Here is a 17614-nt window from a genome sequence, read left to right as displayed (position 1 = left end):
TGAATATTGGTGTTTATCTTACCTGGAAGTAGACTGCAGTTGCAAAACTCATCAGTTTACTGTTTTAATTGGGAGAAAACAACACTTTGTTCTCCAGGTAATCCTCCAGTTCCGAACTGTTTATGCATCCCCACCGTATTTCTGTTTATTGTGTTCTCTGTGTTTGTGAAGTCCCAACCCAACACAGTGCAAGTTACCACAGCCAGTGGAACCATTCTCACTTGCCTCCCACAGGGAGTAACTGTACCGTAATACAACAGATTTCTCAATTTTTTTTTCTTCTTTTTCAGTTGTTTTCAAAGGGACAATGTCACATTCAGCATTTGAATTCCTTTGCTGAAAATTCAAACTGTGAGCAGTTTAGGCCTGCATTCTCAGTAGACTTTTTTCATGGCTATGTTTGTGACTTAAACACGCATAGAAACCATAAAGAATATGTAAATGTTTCAGGATCCAGATGTTTGTTCTTTTTGCTCTGTGACTCAGACCGCAAATAATAAACACAACTCAATCTGTTCCAACCTTTATCTTCAAAAACAAACAAGCAAGCCAACTCAGGAAAATTTACATGATCAGCTCTCCTTTCAATTTACATTTATTATCCCGACTTCCTTGCTAAGACTTCATCTGAACATAATGTGTTACTCAAAATTATTTAAAGCAAATGACATCCAAGTCTGAGACATCCACGATACCCATTTCCCATCCTGATTCTGCATGTAGCTTTACTTTTCCTTCCTCTTTTTTAAAGCCCAAACCCAACCTTTAAGAATCACATTTCAGTATTCCAATGACTGCAATGACCTATCTTCACAGGATATTAGAAGGAACATGTAGAAACCCTGTCTGAAAGAACAGCAACTTATAACTGTCCTATGTTTTCCCAGATCTTTATGGTAATCCATTAGAGAAACCACCTCCAGCAGGAACATAAGGCATGACTAATCACTGCTTGAATTTAACTGAGCTAATATCTACTTATAATACAGGAAATGAAGGCAAAAAGCAATGCAATGAATCTGATAAACTGGCTGCTGTGGAAATAATTTTCTTCCCAAATTCTTACATTCTGATGGCTTCATGTAATATAAATAAATTCTATCTGTTTACAAAGATAGCAACCCCATCTCTGCAGGAAATAGAACTAGTCATATCATAAGTAAAATATTCATTTAAATACATTGCACTGAGATTCTTAATACATGGGATATCTTCGCTTAAAACATTTAGAGATGGCTTAGAAGCAAAACTGATGAACAAACTTGGGGTAAATATTTTCCTCCCCCCTACCTGGAGCAAAATTTTTCAGTCATATAGGGGATAAAAAACATATCTTCTGTTTACATGTAAAAAAACTAGGTTTCATCCAGAATATATACTGTATGTTTCAATAACTTATATTTTCAGTATGAAACAGCATCTTCAAAAAGATGACAAGTAACAGTCATCTTGCAATGATTCTCTGAAAATAAATATTACCTATACAAAATGCAGGAATAACATACAGGTCTATTAAGCTTATAATTTGTGCAATTTTTTTTAAGTGACCATCTGTATAATTAAAATGTAAAAACTACAAGACTGTAGACTGAAAAATATTTTTATATATTAAAAAAGTAAAATGTAAATGAGGTGTAATGTACAAATAAAAGAAATAATAAACAAAAAATCTGCCTAGATGAAGGAAACCATGTTCATAAGATTTTATGCAATTTTTAAAAAATTTGTCTAATATACCTATATTCAAAGCATGTTCTCAAATGCCAAGTCAGATTTAGTAACAAGACTATATAAAGAAACATCATTTGGACACAAAAAACATGAATATTCAAGATAAATTTTTTGAAACCAATGCTGTATGAATCACATTTATAATTTTTCTTATAGCATGTGATCAAATAAAACAGAAAAACCAGAATGTATACATTGCTAATCTTTTAAGTAATGTTATGTACATTTTATTGCCAGTATATGCACAATGGTAAGCATAGAACTATAAATACACAATGTAATTAAACAGTAGAAAACAACAAGGATGTTACACATAACAAAGAAAAGAAGGAGGAGATACTATTTTCTTGATGTAGCTGCTAAAAAGGGCTAGCGACGAGTTATGACAGTCTTGGGTTTAAGTCTTTACATAAATTTCTACAACTTTTCCTCCAAATAAATCTCTGCAATGGCATTGCTTCTTTAATAACCACATCTTAGCTCTTTCTATCGCATTCACTTCAAACTAAAGTAAAAACAACCTTTCGTGTTAACTACAAGCATCTGACTTAATTTTTTATTCAGTTTTGTTTTTCAAGGTTCCTAGCAGGTAAAGTGTGTCAATAGTTTCTTATGATATTTGGCTGCAATGTTGAAGAATAGAGTTTTGAATACGCATTAAGTGATAATTTGGAAAAAAAAATAAAGATTTTTCTGTAGATAGTTCTTCTAACTGGGTGCTATATGCAGCAGCTCAGTCAAAAATTAGTCACCCTGAAGAGGTAGAGAGAATTTTAGCCTAGCATAGATCATCATCCTTGGCACCACTATTTTCTCTCTTATCAGGATACACTTCCTACAACTAGACAACATCACAGTCAAAGAGAAAAAAAAAAAGTCAGGAAAAAAAAGTTCCACTCTTCCTGGGAAGGGTACTGTTTCATCCCATTTCCCACTTAATTAGCTTGCTGCTTATATAAAAAAAAAAAAAAAAAAAAAAGGAAAAAAAAAAAAAAAAAAAAGGAAAAAAAGGAAAAGACAACATTTAGGGACACATTTACTTATCTTTGTTCTCTCTTTCCATTATCAACTTCATAAATACAAAGAACCAATATTCACAATATACTAACTCTTTTTCAAAAATGGAAAAACAAACCCTTGAAACATTTCCACACCTTAATCCAGATGGGTCTTGAGGATGCTATTCAAGAAAACCATGCAAATAATTTGGTGCAGCTTTTCCTACTCATCCAAAATATATATTTTTCTTTAAATTAAAAGGTGGCGAGATCCATAGCATTTGTGACTATTCCCCCCTCCCCCCATTTAAATTCAATGCAGAAAATCTTGGTGCTTTTAGGAAGGTAAGGGATAAATAGTTTTCTGCACTGTTGTCGTAAGATCCCATGTGAGTTACAATACAAGACTACTTGTTCCAGCAATTAGGTTGAGAGGAAACATTCTAGTGATAAAGATAAATACATACTGAGCATGCTTGGGCAGAGCACTCCATTCTGAAGCATCCTGCTTGAAGAACGAAAGGTGACAAGGATGGTTCACGTCCATCAAGTGACCATGAACTCTGCTGCTCACCAGCAGGCTGCCACACTATCACCAGCTCGGCAGTGCTGCCCTGGCAGGGCTGTCTCCCACATTAAGAGGTACTGGTTGTACCAGTCCTCTGCTGCGCACACTAAATTCTTATTTATGCAACAAACATACAACCAATGAACAATATCACTGTGACAGAGCTGGATCAATCCAGCTTTCTTTTTATAGGCATATTTCTCAATCTCCAGAATATCCCAAACAAGCTGTAAATAAGATGATGAACCACCAACACAGTGAACGAGTCTCACTGCAGTTCAGACTAGTTCAGCCTTGTTTCACATCACTTCTTGTTTCTAGCGAAGGACATGATACTCAAACTAAACAGCAATAAAAAAGTAATGTTATCTGCAGCTGAAGAAAAGCAACAGAATTTATATTTTAACTTCTGAAGCTTAAAGCATACCTTTTTAATTAGCGTTAAAAAAATCTTTTTTTAATACAGTAACACTGGCAGAAGTTAATGGGAAGACACAGAGGATTATGAACAGGGTAACTGATGGGTAAGATTATTTTGAAATTTTATTCTGCTTTGATCAACTGATGTTAATACTGCTTTTCCTTAGATTTGGAATAATTCTATTGCATCAGTCTCATGCAGGCTGAGGACAGCCGTTGGTTAAAGAAAAAAAAAAACAACAAAACCCCAAACAATAAAAACAAAACAGAAGAAAGGGGGAAAAAAAACAAAACAAAACAAGAATAAAGTTCCAGAAGTTGCATGTAAGGATTTTCCTTTCACTGAAGAGGGCCTTGCCCTTGCTTTAGGAGACCTGGTTAACTCTTGTCAGCTTCATTAGCTTTGTCCAGACATATCTGCTGCTGTATCCCCTGCTCCAGAGCCCGTTTGTGCACGTTTGATGTAGAGGTTCAATAATTTCATCTGAAAATTTAAGGCAGAAAGTAACTCTGTTTAGTATTTGCAAACAGTACAGACTGACTACAGGAATGGTACAAGAAAATAGACATTAATCCCTTTTCCCTAAAAACAAAATTTTACTTTACACAGTTATTTAAAAGGAGCATACATGCCAATGTAAACATCAAACACAAGTAAAATTTGTCACTAGGAAACTGCTCAAGCTTCTCTAGGGATGTGAAGAAGAAAATGATCTAAGCTAGGTAGATTAAGAAAGATGGAATATTTTCCTCCAATTAAAATGCGTTTCTAAATATCATAGTGGTTTGGGTTTCTTTTTCTTCTAAATTAATCTGAGGTTCAAGCTTCTAGTCAGAGTTGCTGATGCTGGTATTTACTAAAGCTTCCAATATTGTCTGGAGTAATTTTAAATACAATCACAGAGACTATCTGAAAGATAGAACTGTCTTATTCTCAGACACACAAAATTATTTGTCCTATTTGACTGCCAAGGACAAAGAGATTCAGAATTAACGTATAGCTGTTCATGCTAAAAAACTGCATGAAAAAGAGGCCAATAAAATCATAAATATTTTGAGACAAAAGGGACCACAGACTAGTTCTTATTATTTCAAATTAGAGGTACTGAAAAGACCTGTGAAAGCAAAGTAATAAGGAGGAAGAATAAATGAAACTGCTGTATGTAACATGGACCTACTATGTTCCTTGTTTTTCAGTCAGAACTTGCATGAAAACAAAGACAAAAACACTGATAGGAAAAGCCTGCTGAATACAGCCATTATCACTACTACCAGCATACAAAGAACTGAATGCATTAAAAAGCAGTAAGAAATACAGTTTTGTAATTAATGCTGAAGTTTGTACACTGGCATAAAAATCTGTGGAATCTCAGTTTTGAATATTTTATAGTGAAGCATTAATACAACTGAGTCAAGTATATACTTCACTGAAACTTTCTGGTGAAGGCAAACCAAAATGCAAATGCATAGATGCAATTATGAGCCAAGATTTGTTTAAATGGTATCTTGTACTTACTTTACTGCCAGTGAGTTGACTGAGATGTGGTTTTAGTTCATCACCAATTACTGCATGAATGGCTACAAGGCAGAAAACACATGCCTTACGAACGCTGCTCTCTGAATTATCATAACCCTAGAAAGCAATAAAATTAACATTAATACCTTATCAGTTAATGATTAAAAGACCCAGAAAACTATTTCCTTATTTACTGTAATAAATACATTGAAGTCTATGGTAAATTAATGCCAATGCAGCCCAATGAAGCATTCCAACAAAAAAAAAAAACCCACGCAAATACAGAACATGCAGTTAAAAAGCAGGCTGCATATTAAACACCACTGATAATCATTTTTCAGGCTGAATTTAAAAGCCACACAGTCCTGTTCATGAGTTACACTGAAGACAGAGATGCTGCCATGCAATAGGTGAGCACAGAAGAGAACTTTTCTAGGTTATACAGGTATTTACTTAAAGCAAAAGACCGCTCACAACTTAGAGCTTCCTGACTGTGAATAAAAGAACCCTCTCAACAGCTAAAGACTCTTTTGTTAACCCCCAACTCATTTTTCAATGATTTTTCTTTTACCATTTTTTTATCACCCCATGTCTGGCGGTCTCACTCATACTCCCTCCTCAGAGGGCCCTTCTCTGCTTTTATTTTTCTGCAGATGTATGACTGAATCACACCCTATAAAGACAGAAATCTGCAGAGTGCAGCTGCCAACTCCAAAAAGTCATGATCCATGAAGGAAATTAATGTATTTTGGCTCTTGGTATGATAAAAAGGTGGTAAAAAAAAATCAGTTTTAAAGACAAAGGAAGAGAAAACTCAGATATCCTGATATCCTTCTAATTTTATTCAACTTTATAAACTGCTTCTTTCCTCTTGCCTCCCAAAAGCCCCAGCTGATAAAACTCTACAATTATATGCAAATAAAATACAGACTGTTTCACACCAAATTATGTAACTTGGAAAAAGTACAAACAACAAAGAATTACCTTAGAACTAAAAGTTACTGCCAATCCTACCTATAAAGAGGACTTTATATTCTAGTGAGATTTCCTGAGTTACAATTTAGCTCCCTGCTAATCAAAGAGATTGTTCCCACTATCTAAGGTATTTTGGGTCAAGGAAGCCACCAACTATCAGACAAGTGAAATACTTCATGAGAACAAAGTGGTACTATTTTTAAAAAGTCTTGGCAATTTGTATGTATAGTTTCTTTTTGTTAGTCTGTTTGGTCTTTCCCCCCGCTATTTTCTTCTGTCTTCTCTCCTTACCTGTATTAGACCTGGCACAATCTCTGGTAAAAGCTGAGTAAGGGTTTCTTTAGATACTCTTTCTATAACTTTTGTCTGCATTTTGATTGCAGCCAGATTAATGGGGTAATCTGCAGTTTGGATAATTGGACAGAGAACTTTGATGCACTGATCTGGGCTAATGGAAGTGGCCAGCATGGAAGCAGCTTCTTCAGCAGATCTCACCACCTATTGAAAGAAAAGGACACAGAAAAGTAATTTATATGAGACTCTTACTGTGTGGTCCATTTTCTGGCAGTAATGGTCTTGAGCATGAAAGTTTCCTATCAAGACCTCTGCAATATTATAGAAATATGTAAAGAGTCCAGCTGTTGGACAATATTTCCTAAAATCAAAATTCTTCCCAATATTCTGTGGCTACAATGCCCTTGGCAATATACGTATCAGTGTTTCAAACATGCTTGTTTAATAGGATCTGAAATTTCTGTATTCTGCATGCCCTCCAGCTACATACTGAAATATCACCACCTTTGTAAACCTGTAATTTCTTGTGCTGTCATTATTATTGCTTGTTAGGTCAGTGTTCACTGACAAAAAATGTTTTCACATTCATTTCAAAAGCGTGTTTAATAGCATGCCTAGATTGCTAACTGTAGCCAATCTAGCTGTTTTTCTTCCCCTGTAATAGTGAAAGAAGCTATGAGAAAAGAGTACTTGAAGCCTGAGGAATATGCAGAATGAAGAGAACAAGAGTAATCAGGTAGGACATCAACGGGTAGAGAAGCTCAAAACACAACAAGGGCACCACAGAGAAAATTAACATCTAATCTTCACATTAGTGCTGTGGTGGCATCTGACATCTAAAAAGAGAAATCACTTTACAGAATGAGTGGTTGTACACCAGTGATGTACAAAATCCTCCAGAACTTTCTCTCCATCCTTGTCTCCTTTACTCTCTCATTCCTAACACACAAAACCATAAGAAAGAAAAAACCAGAGGAACAGAGAAGGGACGATGGGGAAATGACAATGCAATCGATACAGTGTATGAAACAACTCCAGAGAGCACAGGGGAAAAGAGAAACAAGCATCAAATGAGTGATAAAGTCACATGATAGGAAGAATCAAAGTCAACTTAAAAACCTGAAACTCCACAGTAAATTCCACAAAGTGCCCTTGCATGGGGAAGATGCACTCATTTAGAAATAAACATGGATTCTTTCCACAGAATCAGTGACACTGATGTCAGAAGTTAAATAATGGGTTTGTTACTGCATCTGTTTCCTATATTTACATGCATTGTCCTTTATTGTGTATGCAGGCATCACAAGTAACTCTGAGCAAGCTTACATTTACATAGCTTCTTCTGAATCCCCTCACTATTCCTGGCACAAGCACCTCCCCCACTGACATATTCCCATGCATTTTCCCTTAACACAATTCAAAGCCATGCCCTCAAAATGGAGCATAATGGAAAGGGCTGACAATTCCTTGTCTTGCTTAGTCCCATCTCTCAAACATAAAACTCACTGAAACCCCAAACTTGTTTTAGATCTCTAGGACACTTCTATTTGGCTTAAGATGTCAGACAAGGGAAAAGCACCTTTCAGTTATTCCTTGAAGAGCCCTGGTGACACACTGTTAGTTACACTGTCCTGTGGGATGGTACCCAAGGCAATTGTTATTAGGGATGATATTATTCATTCCAGAGCTTTTAGAACTGCAGAGGTTTTTTTTCTTGCATATGCATATTAACTAATAACATCATTGTTATTTAACATGTGCTTATTAAAAAAATTACTTCCTCAGTAAGAACTGGTTATTTCACATTTTCTGGACAGCTCTTTCATTTTGTAATAATTTGTCATAACCTTAAACAAATAAAGTAACTGATTACTGACCTCCTTATGAGGATCTTTATGCGCTTCTAATGTCTTCATGATTGTGAGCTCTGCATAATTCTTAAACCTTGCTGGCTGGTTTCTTAGAATTTCTCTCAGAACTTTCAGTGCCAAAGCTCTAATTGCATGCTAAAGATTCAATATTAAAATAAATGAGTTATGCATCTTTAAACAGACATATGCTTTTAACATTTGTTCAGCTGACAGCAAAGTCTTTAATAATGGAAAAATATCAGATTATGTTTTGCACACATACACAGTCTGAATCTAGTGTTAACAAGTAAAAGTAGGAAAAAAAAAATCTCTTCAATCACTCTTTTTGCAGAAAATTCAGGTGATACATCATAAACATACTGCTGACATAATTTGACTTATCTATGTTACCCAGAAGTTAAGTTGCAAACACAAGGGCTGATAAAACCATCATGCAAATACATTTTTTACTACTTCTTTTTAAAATTATTTTAAAAATCTAATGCAAGTTTGATTTTTGATCCTCAGTAACTTCAGAAACATGGCCTTTTAGAGAACCACTACATAGAACTCAGTTTCTTCACAATGATTATTACTGTATTTTAGAAATAAATTTTTAAATGCTTTGCCACACATGATGTTTTGATATTCTAGATTCATTCAGGGGCTAAAAACAGATAAGCTTTGAATCTCAGTGCAAAAATGTTTCATTCAATCTGTTGTGTCAGAATCCACCAACGGGAAGCCTGGAGAAGCTAAGTATCACTGATGCCCTTTTCACTATCAGAGCAAAAGGACTTCATGGCATTTTATTTCCTTCATTTTTTTTGTTTTTCCATCAGTAACTGGAATTTGTGCTCTTTCTACAACTTGTACAAATGTCAAAGGTACTAAAAGTAAGCAATGTACTTTGTCAGCATTCTTAACTTAATGTTTCTGAATTTACCTCTTTATCTCCAAGTGTTTCAAGCAGCAGAAGTAGTATTGTTTTGAAGTGCTCATCCCAAACACCAAAAGACTCTTCCTGAGTTAACTTCATGAGCTCATACAGGGCAGCCTTTCTTTCTTCAACTCTTTCATTATGGTTTGATAACTCTTTTAGTAGCTCTGCAACCAGATCAGAATGGTCCATGGGGGGCTCTGTCAAAAAGGAATGTGCAAACACAGTTATTGCAAATAAATATTAGTGCCTGTTGTACAAGTAAAGAGTATTTTCTACTATGACTTGCTTGCCTTTGAGCATGCTTTTGTTTTCTTCACCACATTTGCCTGCAAGAATTGCAGTCTGGCTACTACATTTTCAGTGCAGCCAACATTGCTGAACAAGCTTACAATCTCCCCCAAACCCCTACAATGATACAGCAAAAACCCCCTTGCAGGCTTGTTTACTGCAGGAGTTTTTAGGCTTGCAGTACCCACTAAGTTCTCTGCATCCTTTTAAATCTGATCTATACATGAAGGGCCTTCTTTCCCATATGACCCTTCCATTCAAGATGAAAAATTTTCTTTTCTCTGTTAGTGTTACATAATTGTTTAGATTTTTGTAAGCCATGGTTCCACAACAATAGCTAGGTTGCTAAAACAAGCAGAGAAAAAAAAATGTAACAATGTTTTTTGGTACAAAAGAGTTGAACTAAAGGCAAACCAGGGCTATTAGTCCCACAGATCCCAAAAACAATTTATTAAAAGATGACTCTTGATTTTAGTTTTGATTAGAAAGGATTCCATGGTAATGGAAAAATATGTTAGCAACACAACCTATATTTGTAAACACTGGACTGCAAACAGAGTGATCTGCAAACAGTCAAGAAACTTAAAAATGGTCTTAATGAAAACTTGAGTGTCAACTTAGTACTTTTATTCCATCATCAAGACCCATTTAGCCTTTAAGAAAGGAAAGCATATAGCTTCCATCTTTGCACTGAAACTTTTGGATAAATTAACACAAACATGCCTTTTCCTAAGGCAAAAAATTGGAAGTTCTGTCATACAATGCAGATGCATTGCAACTTTCCTGAAATGACTGCATGTATTAACTAAAACATAAAATACAGCCTCCATGACAAATTAATTGTATCATACACTGAGAAACCGCAGCCCTGATCCTCTTGTATTACTACATTCAGGACTATAACTTAAAAATGCTGTACAAAACACCTGTACAAAGAAAACAGTAAAAGATGAATACCACAGAAATAAATATCTTAGCATCACTCATCAGCTACTGTAAAAATCATTCTGGTTTTGAACCCCACCATTCCTATTTGCATTCTGTTTTGCATGAATAAACAGGAGCACCAGCATCTGAAAGCAAACTAAACACTTCTGCTGCCTCTGTATTAATGGATGATTAAGGTTTGACTAAAGGTCAGACTGAAATTGCATTAGGTGAGTTATTATTTAAAGCAGATGAGCAGAATGGACAATCATTTTTATGGAAGCAAGATCATTACTTTTATTGGCAGCACTATTACACTTTTCTACCAAACTGTAAGGATTATAGCTATAGCAAATCCTATTTCAGGGAATACATATTGACACTTCATTAGGAAAAATACTCATATCTGCTTAAATAAAGTATTTTCATTGTGGTGTGTTAAATGGATGGATGGAAGGGTTAAAGAGAGGGGAAGGTAATAGCCATGTCCATGCAGAAATAAGGGGGAGAAAAAAGCTCCAGTAGTGGACTACGTAACTGAAAAACCTGAAGATAACCAAGAGGGATGTGCCTTTTCAATTTGTCTTTCCATTCCTTTCTAAGAATTAGCACCCAGTGTTTCATTTCCAAACATTCTCCAGATAAGAATGAAGAAGCATAGAAGAAGTCACATTCAAAGACTACTCCAAAATTTCTTTTTCAGAAAGGAAACAAAACACAAATGAAGAGGAGCAGATGCAACTCCTTCATTTGAATGAATTAAAATACGCATTAGAGAGATAAATAATTGATGAAGAACAGGTCTTCTCAAACCACAGGATAAACAGTGTAGGGGTTAAAAGGAAACATGTAGGTATGTCCTGAATTTAGGAAAGCATTTCCTACTTTCACTCACTGCATCCTAATATAAAAGTTATGCAAACATGATAGCCAAAAAAGCAAACAAAGCAAGTGTAAAACTTGATCAATCACTTGCAGGGTGACTGGATTATAACTGGCTTTCTATTAATCCAGGAGGATATGAGTCATGTCCTTGCTTGGATGTGTGCAGAGCCTAGTTCTGTTGCATGCATTTATTAGTGCTATCTAAGGAATATGGAGTGAACTCAGAAAATCTGTAAATGACATCACTTTAGGAGCAATCACAACCATTCTGGAGAACAGAGTAAGAACTGGAAATTATCATGTCAAATCAAAGGAATGGTCTGAAAGAAAAAAGATGTCAAGTGTAAGGCAAGACCCAGAAGCAGAAATCTTAAGCCCATATACAAAGTGGCAGGCAAAAAGGAAGATGTTTGCAAAGTGCAATCCATGGAAATAAGATGAAATAAATAAGCCTCTTTGTAGAACACTGTTTTTGAAACAGAAACTGAACTGCTTTTAAGAAGTCTTGAAGTGATTTAAAGAGCCAGGTTTCCCTATGCTTCAGATAAAGGGCATTTCCCTTGGGGGAAAAAACCAAAGTGCAAGTGGTTGGAAGATTTAGGCTGTTACTCTGAAAACCTTTTTAGTGAAAGAGAGGCAAAACACACAAATGTGACTCATGTGAAACACAGTGTGGCATCTCCAGAACTGCCAGACAAACCATCTGTAGAATACATGTTCCTGCCCCAGTGCTGTTGACAGGATGGCATGAGCAGTTAAGGTTTTCCCATCTAGCCTTCTATTTCCACATCTTTCTGTCAGGAATGTCAGGACAGTTGGGAATCCAGTACAAACAGAATTTTGTGTCAGGAACAAGCAGCAATTCTGTGGAATTTCCAAAAACTGTTATCTAATGTCAAATGAGCCCTTCAGATTTATAGGGAAGTGTGTAACCTGCAACAGAGGAGTTGGAGACACAAGGTGTGTTTTGCCAAGTGTACCTTTTCTCTTGCACTTTTTATAAATAATCCCAGATGAAATTCTAAAAGTAACACACAAATAACAGAATATACATGATATAACTAAATACTAAGTGTGAACAACACAGGAATGAAAGCAAGTACTTCATCAAGATGCATTAAAGAGCAGACCTAAATAATGCAATGCACTACTCTTCCAACCAGGACAAACTAAGACAGGATAGGGATACTTCACTCCAGCCAGTCATGAGTTGTTACAAAACTGGATCATGCTGGCACAGCACATACTGCATCTCATTTAATGAAAGACCCAAAAATAAGTTGTCAGAAGGTAGAAGGAGGCTTCTCCCATGTAAAACAAGATCCCTTAATACGAAATCTTGAACATAACCTCTGTATGTAGATGGAAAAGCTATTTAATTATGTACATAACATGATTTGTAATACTGTGCTTTCTTCTCCATATTTTTCAGAAGAAAACATTTGGGTACACTATATGCTTCTTCATAGATATGTAAGAAAAATGCACCATACTTGGATTTGGTTTTGATTTAATGCAAACTTAAAGCAAACTTACTGAATAGGTGAATAAAACACCATGTCAAAAAATAACTGTTTTTCAACAGTTTCTGTAACACATATTTTGCACAATGACAAAAACAAAACAGGTAGAAGGGAAATGATTAGTTTGTCCCTTGCTATTAAGAAAGTGTTTACTTAAAAACTTAATCTATAGTTGAACAACAGGAATACTAGATTACAAGAACCACTAACTATTTATTAAAATAATGATAGTAGTGATACTTAGGAACCTTCTTAACATATATAGTATGTTAATATATAAAAAATTACCCAAAGATATATTGAGAAATATCATAAAGAAGCTCTGGAAGCCTACAAGACATCAACACAAGTTCTTAGATTTACATGGGCTAGATGAACCACCTTCCCAGTGAAAAGCTGGTTTGTTTTGTTTCATTTAAGAAGAATGTTTAGTCAACAGAAAATGCCAATGTCATGTTTCAAATACAAATATATTACTAACAAAATACTTAATCTTTCACCTAATTCCCAAACTGGTTTGATCCAGTTTTACTTCCTTGTTGTAAATCTTTTCTCCACCCTCCTGCTTTAAACTGCAATCATAAAACAATCTGATAAGTAAATTTATATTATACAATACAGATACAGGATGTGCTACCAGAAGTATACAACACAGCATTTCCTTCATTTTTACCCTTATTATTATAACCCTTATTATTATTATTTCGTTTCTACCCTTAGTCTCTAGAAATACTAGGTGATTACCAGGTAATCCAACTCAAAGAAATGACTTAACAAATAAACTAATTCAAAATACAGCATTTGCAAAAACTTCTCAAAGAAGTGATACATATATTCCCAGTAATAACTTCAGAAATTAAACTCCAAGATAGAAAATCTTATAATTTTTTTTCTAGCGCAGAATGTAAACTGAATCTCACCATCAGGAAACTGCTCTGCGTCATCATCAAACATGGCTTCTTTCAAAGCAGATTTATTAAATGGACTGATACCATCAGAATAATTGTATGGGTTGTAATCTCGTGCACGTGGTGAGGAGTGGGGAGGCATTGTGTTGAGTAAGGATGTTTTGTTATCCAGAGCTGTCCGACCTGTATCGCCCACGCCACTTCCTGCTCGCATGTCCACTATTCCAGAAGCACTGCAAATCTGCAGGAGGAACAATCACATGAGCATGTGAAATACACTCTTACACCTTTCCATTAACTACATCACTAGTTCATTTATGTAGTAAAAACTTACAAATTTCAAAAGGCTTAGAATTTTCAAACCAGCCCTCAAATAAGAAGTCTTAGTTCCCTAAATTTTGCTTTCCTTAAAAAAAAAAAAACAAAATAAAAACAAAAAAGGGAAAGTATACATTGTCCAAAAAAAATCATAAACCAGAAACAGTTGTATTTTATTTTACAAGTCCAATGCAAAATAATTAAAACCATGTTTAAACATATTCATATGTGGCAAGTTCAACAAAGCTTAAATCCCAAGTTCCATGGAAACAAAGTTCTTAAATACTGTATGTAGCACTTAACAGCCCACAGGTTTTGTACACAATAAAATAAAACATGCAGAAAACCATATACTAGGGTGCAAAGTTTTCAAAAGCTTAACTCCAGCTGTTTTGCAAGATCACTGGTTTTTAAACTGCTAACATGCTAAACACACTGTGCTACTTAAAAATCAGCATTTATGTTTTCAAAATGTGGTACAAGACTAGGAACATATTTTTCTAAAGCTCTTAAGTAATTCAGGAGAAATGTCCAATTTAAGAATATAAACATATGAAAAGATGAAAGAGATGCTTTCCCATCCATAATCAATCAGACACTGGCTTAGTTTGCTGATACCAACATGGACTGAGTTTAAATACTCACCGAGTCACCATCATCTTTTTTAGCATCTCGTTTTACAGGCTCATTCATATCTTCCTGACTACGAAAACTGAAATTCTGAATGGCTTCAGTGACTCCACGAAGAGAGCTATAAATGTCTTCAGAATTCATGTTTTCAGTGTCATAGTCAAATGCACTGTGGGCCACAGAGAAGGAGAGGAATTAACATGGATTTATTTAATGATTCTGTATTTTTAAATCACATTACCAGGCAACTACAGGGACTGAGGAAATATTACTAAAATTATTACTTTTCTTGAAATACATTAAGAAACTTGTCTCTTCACAATACAAAACTGTATTATGGTACGCCTTAGTAAGTGCACTACTGCTGACACAGAAAACACTGAAAGTAGCTAAGGGAAAAGCTACATTAGGTAACAGAATCTGCCTGAAGAAACAAACTTCTTTTGCTCTGTTTTATTCTGCTGAATGTGAAACAACCAGAATTTTTACACCATCCCCACATTCTGAAAGAAGTCTTAAAGGAGTGCTGATAAAACTCAACAGCAAGGAAACTGGTAAAAGCTAAAATACAAAGTCTACTTTGCTGACAACATCATTACTATAAAAAACATTTGTAAACTATTGCTTCTTTAGTCTCTCCAATATTAAATCCGGTTTCATGACCAAGTGTGTTTGTTTTTGTTGGAATAGACTTAACTTTACTCAGAGTCACTGGTAGGGGGCTATGCGTTGGATTTGTGCTGTAAGCAGGGTTGTTAACATAGGAGTGACCCCCCACTGGAAGTAGTGAATTCCTTGTCTGTCTGTTGCTTGCACATGCAGCTTTTGCTTTACCTAATTGTCTTTATCTCAGTTTTCTCTCTTCTGTATTTTGATTGTCCCCTATCTCTGACCACAGGGATATTGAGGGGCTGTGTGATGCTTAGTTGTCAACTGGGGTTAAACCACAACATTATATGATACATTCTAACACTTGTTAGAGAAGCACACTTTGGTTAATTCTCTTACTAATCCATTTGCATTCCAAGATGTACAGCCCTTTCCCAATCAGGCCAGCATGTCAGACCCTTCAGGGAGGCTGAGCAGTACATTGTGATTCTAAGGAAGAAGGGAGATTATTTCTAAGCATCTGTCATTTTGTATAAGATTTTGCCCATGCTTTCAGTGTAGGGGTTATATCTTTGGACAATGTGTTATAAGCCTTAGATGTGGAATTGTAACACCACCAGCCTACATTACCTTGGTGACAAAGTGTTCTGTGATGTATTGGTTGGGGAAGTGAGAGGACTTGACCAGCTTGCTGGGGAACGTGGAGTAGGTCTTGTTAAAGGACTTCCCATTGATCCCTGGAGGAGGAGAGATGAGAACAGATACTCTAGTAGGATTAAATTATTCCCTTTTAACTTATTATATTAACTATTATATTTATTTTCTCAGAAAATAATGTTTCTCAGAAACATTTAAAGAGCTTAAAGTAAAGCCATGGATTGTCTAACCCCTTTCTAGTAACTTCAATCCTGTGTAACTTTGAAATTAGAAAGTACAAAATAAACTACATTTAGGAAGCACATTAAAACCTCTCAAGTCACTTGGAAGCAACACAGACTTAGAAACTAACTCTACAGGAAAAAGGCATCCCACAAAATGCTACTAAGATAGGCTTCTACACAGTCACTTCAGAAAGCATAGTAGCAGAAGTGTGGATACCTGACCACTGTTGCCTGTATTCCGGAGATGATTATGGAGAAGCTTTGTGGCTCCATCCTGAAATGTTTTTGGTAAAGCACCCAACAGCATTGTAAACTCTGGAGTGTTGAGTTCAAAAAGGGAAATCAGCACTGACTGTGCAGCCTAAAAAAAGAAAACACAAACTGAAGACATTAATTAGAGTTTCAAAGTAATTTTATCAGCAAAAGATACTACAATGAGTGGTAACCACAAAATGTGACTTAAGTCTTGATCAAACCTGAATAAAGATGTCAATGGATGTGAACAAAAGCAATTCATATTTACTGGCAAGCTGGAAGTTCTGATTTTGATAAATTCAGGCACACAACTATTATTGTAACAAGCAGTCTTTCAAAAATGTGCTTTTCAACCCCCCTAGCCTCATGTCCTTACTCAGAAAAAAAAAAAAAAAAAAAAGAAGGAATTTGCAAAATGGCTTTAAGGGTTTGGGAAGTTGAAAAAATTTAGAGAGAGAAACTAAACACACCAGGGCAGGAGTAAACACACCAGGGCAGGAGCAAGCATGTGATCCTTTCTACTGAGTTCTGTATGTGGTAATTAGTTCACAACACACTTGTAAAGGAACAGTTAGCACTGTAGAAATTAAAACAAACCAAACCAAACAAGATACCCTAATCTGGAATGAGACAGTTGTGATCACAGCACTTGATACTCCGTACAATTTACCCTACAGCCAAGCTAGTTAGTTAACCTTGCCTCTGCTTCCCTTAACCTTTCTAAAAGGTAGGCAAACATAACGGGCAATGAAATTTAGCTGACTACATATTCTGAGGATGAAAACTGTGGCGTAGTTTCTACTGGACGTCACCTCCTGTACTCTCAATTTAATCAATTTATCTTTACCATCACCTTCATCCTACAGCATGTTTCACGTATGTTGGGATCTTTTTTACCTCAATAAAAAATTACTCTCTCTTCTGACAAAGCAACACTGTAAATTACACAATAGTCAGATTCCCTCTAATATAGAAACTGTTGATTGAATGACTTAAGCAATGTTTGTACAGCTTGCCAAAGATTCACCAGATAGTGTAACAGACCTGACAACATAGTAACTAAACTAACAAGTGCAAAGAGGAGCTGGAGGAAGT

General features: G+C 35.5%; 1 protein-coding gene across 43 annotated transcripts in view; it reads right to left on the bottom strand.

The window, feature by feature from the left end:
- Positions 1-511: 511 nt before the first annotated feature.
- CLASP2 (cytoplasmic linker associated protein 2) overlaps positions 512-17614 on the bottom strand; it is a 145963-nt gene continuing 128860 nt past the window's right edge. For all 43 annotated transcript variants that reach the window (XM_015617030.3, XM_015617031.3, XM_015617033.3 and 40 more), the window contains 9 exons: positions 16482-16625; positions 16014-16120; positions 14790-14943; positions 13839-14067; positions 9299-9492; positions 8380-8508; positions 6500-6706; positions 5234-5350; positions 512-4201 (listed from right to left, as the gene is read on the bottom strand). In XM_015617030.3, the coding sequence (XP_015472516.1) occupies positions 4115-4201; positions 5234-5350; positions 6500-6706; positions 8380-8508; positions 9299-9492; positions 13839-14067; positions 14790-14943; positions 16014-16120; positions 16482-16625 (1368 nt within the window). In that variant the 3' untranslated portion in view covers positions 512-4114. The remainder of the gene's footprint in view (positions 4202-5233; positions 5351-6499; positions 6707-8379; positions 8509-9298; positions 9493-13838; positions 14068-14789; positions 14944-16013; positions 16121-16481; positions 16626-17614) is intronic.

This window comes from Parus major, chromosome 2 (assembly GCF_001522545.3).
Source record: "Parus major isolate Abel chromosome 2, Parus_major1.1, whole genome shotgun sequence".
NCBI lineage: Eukaryota > Metazoa > Chordata > Aves > Passeriformes > Paridae > Parus > Parus major.
This window is presented reverse-complemented; position numbering and strand designations above follow the sequence as displayed.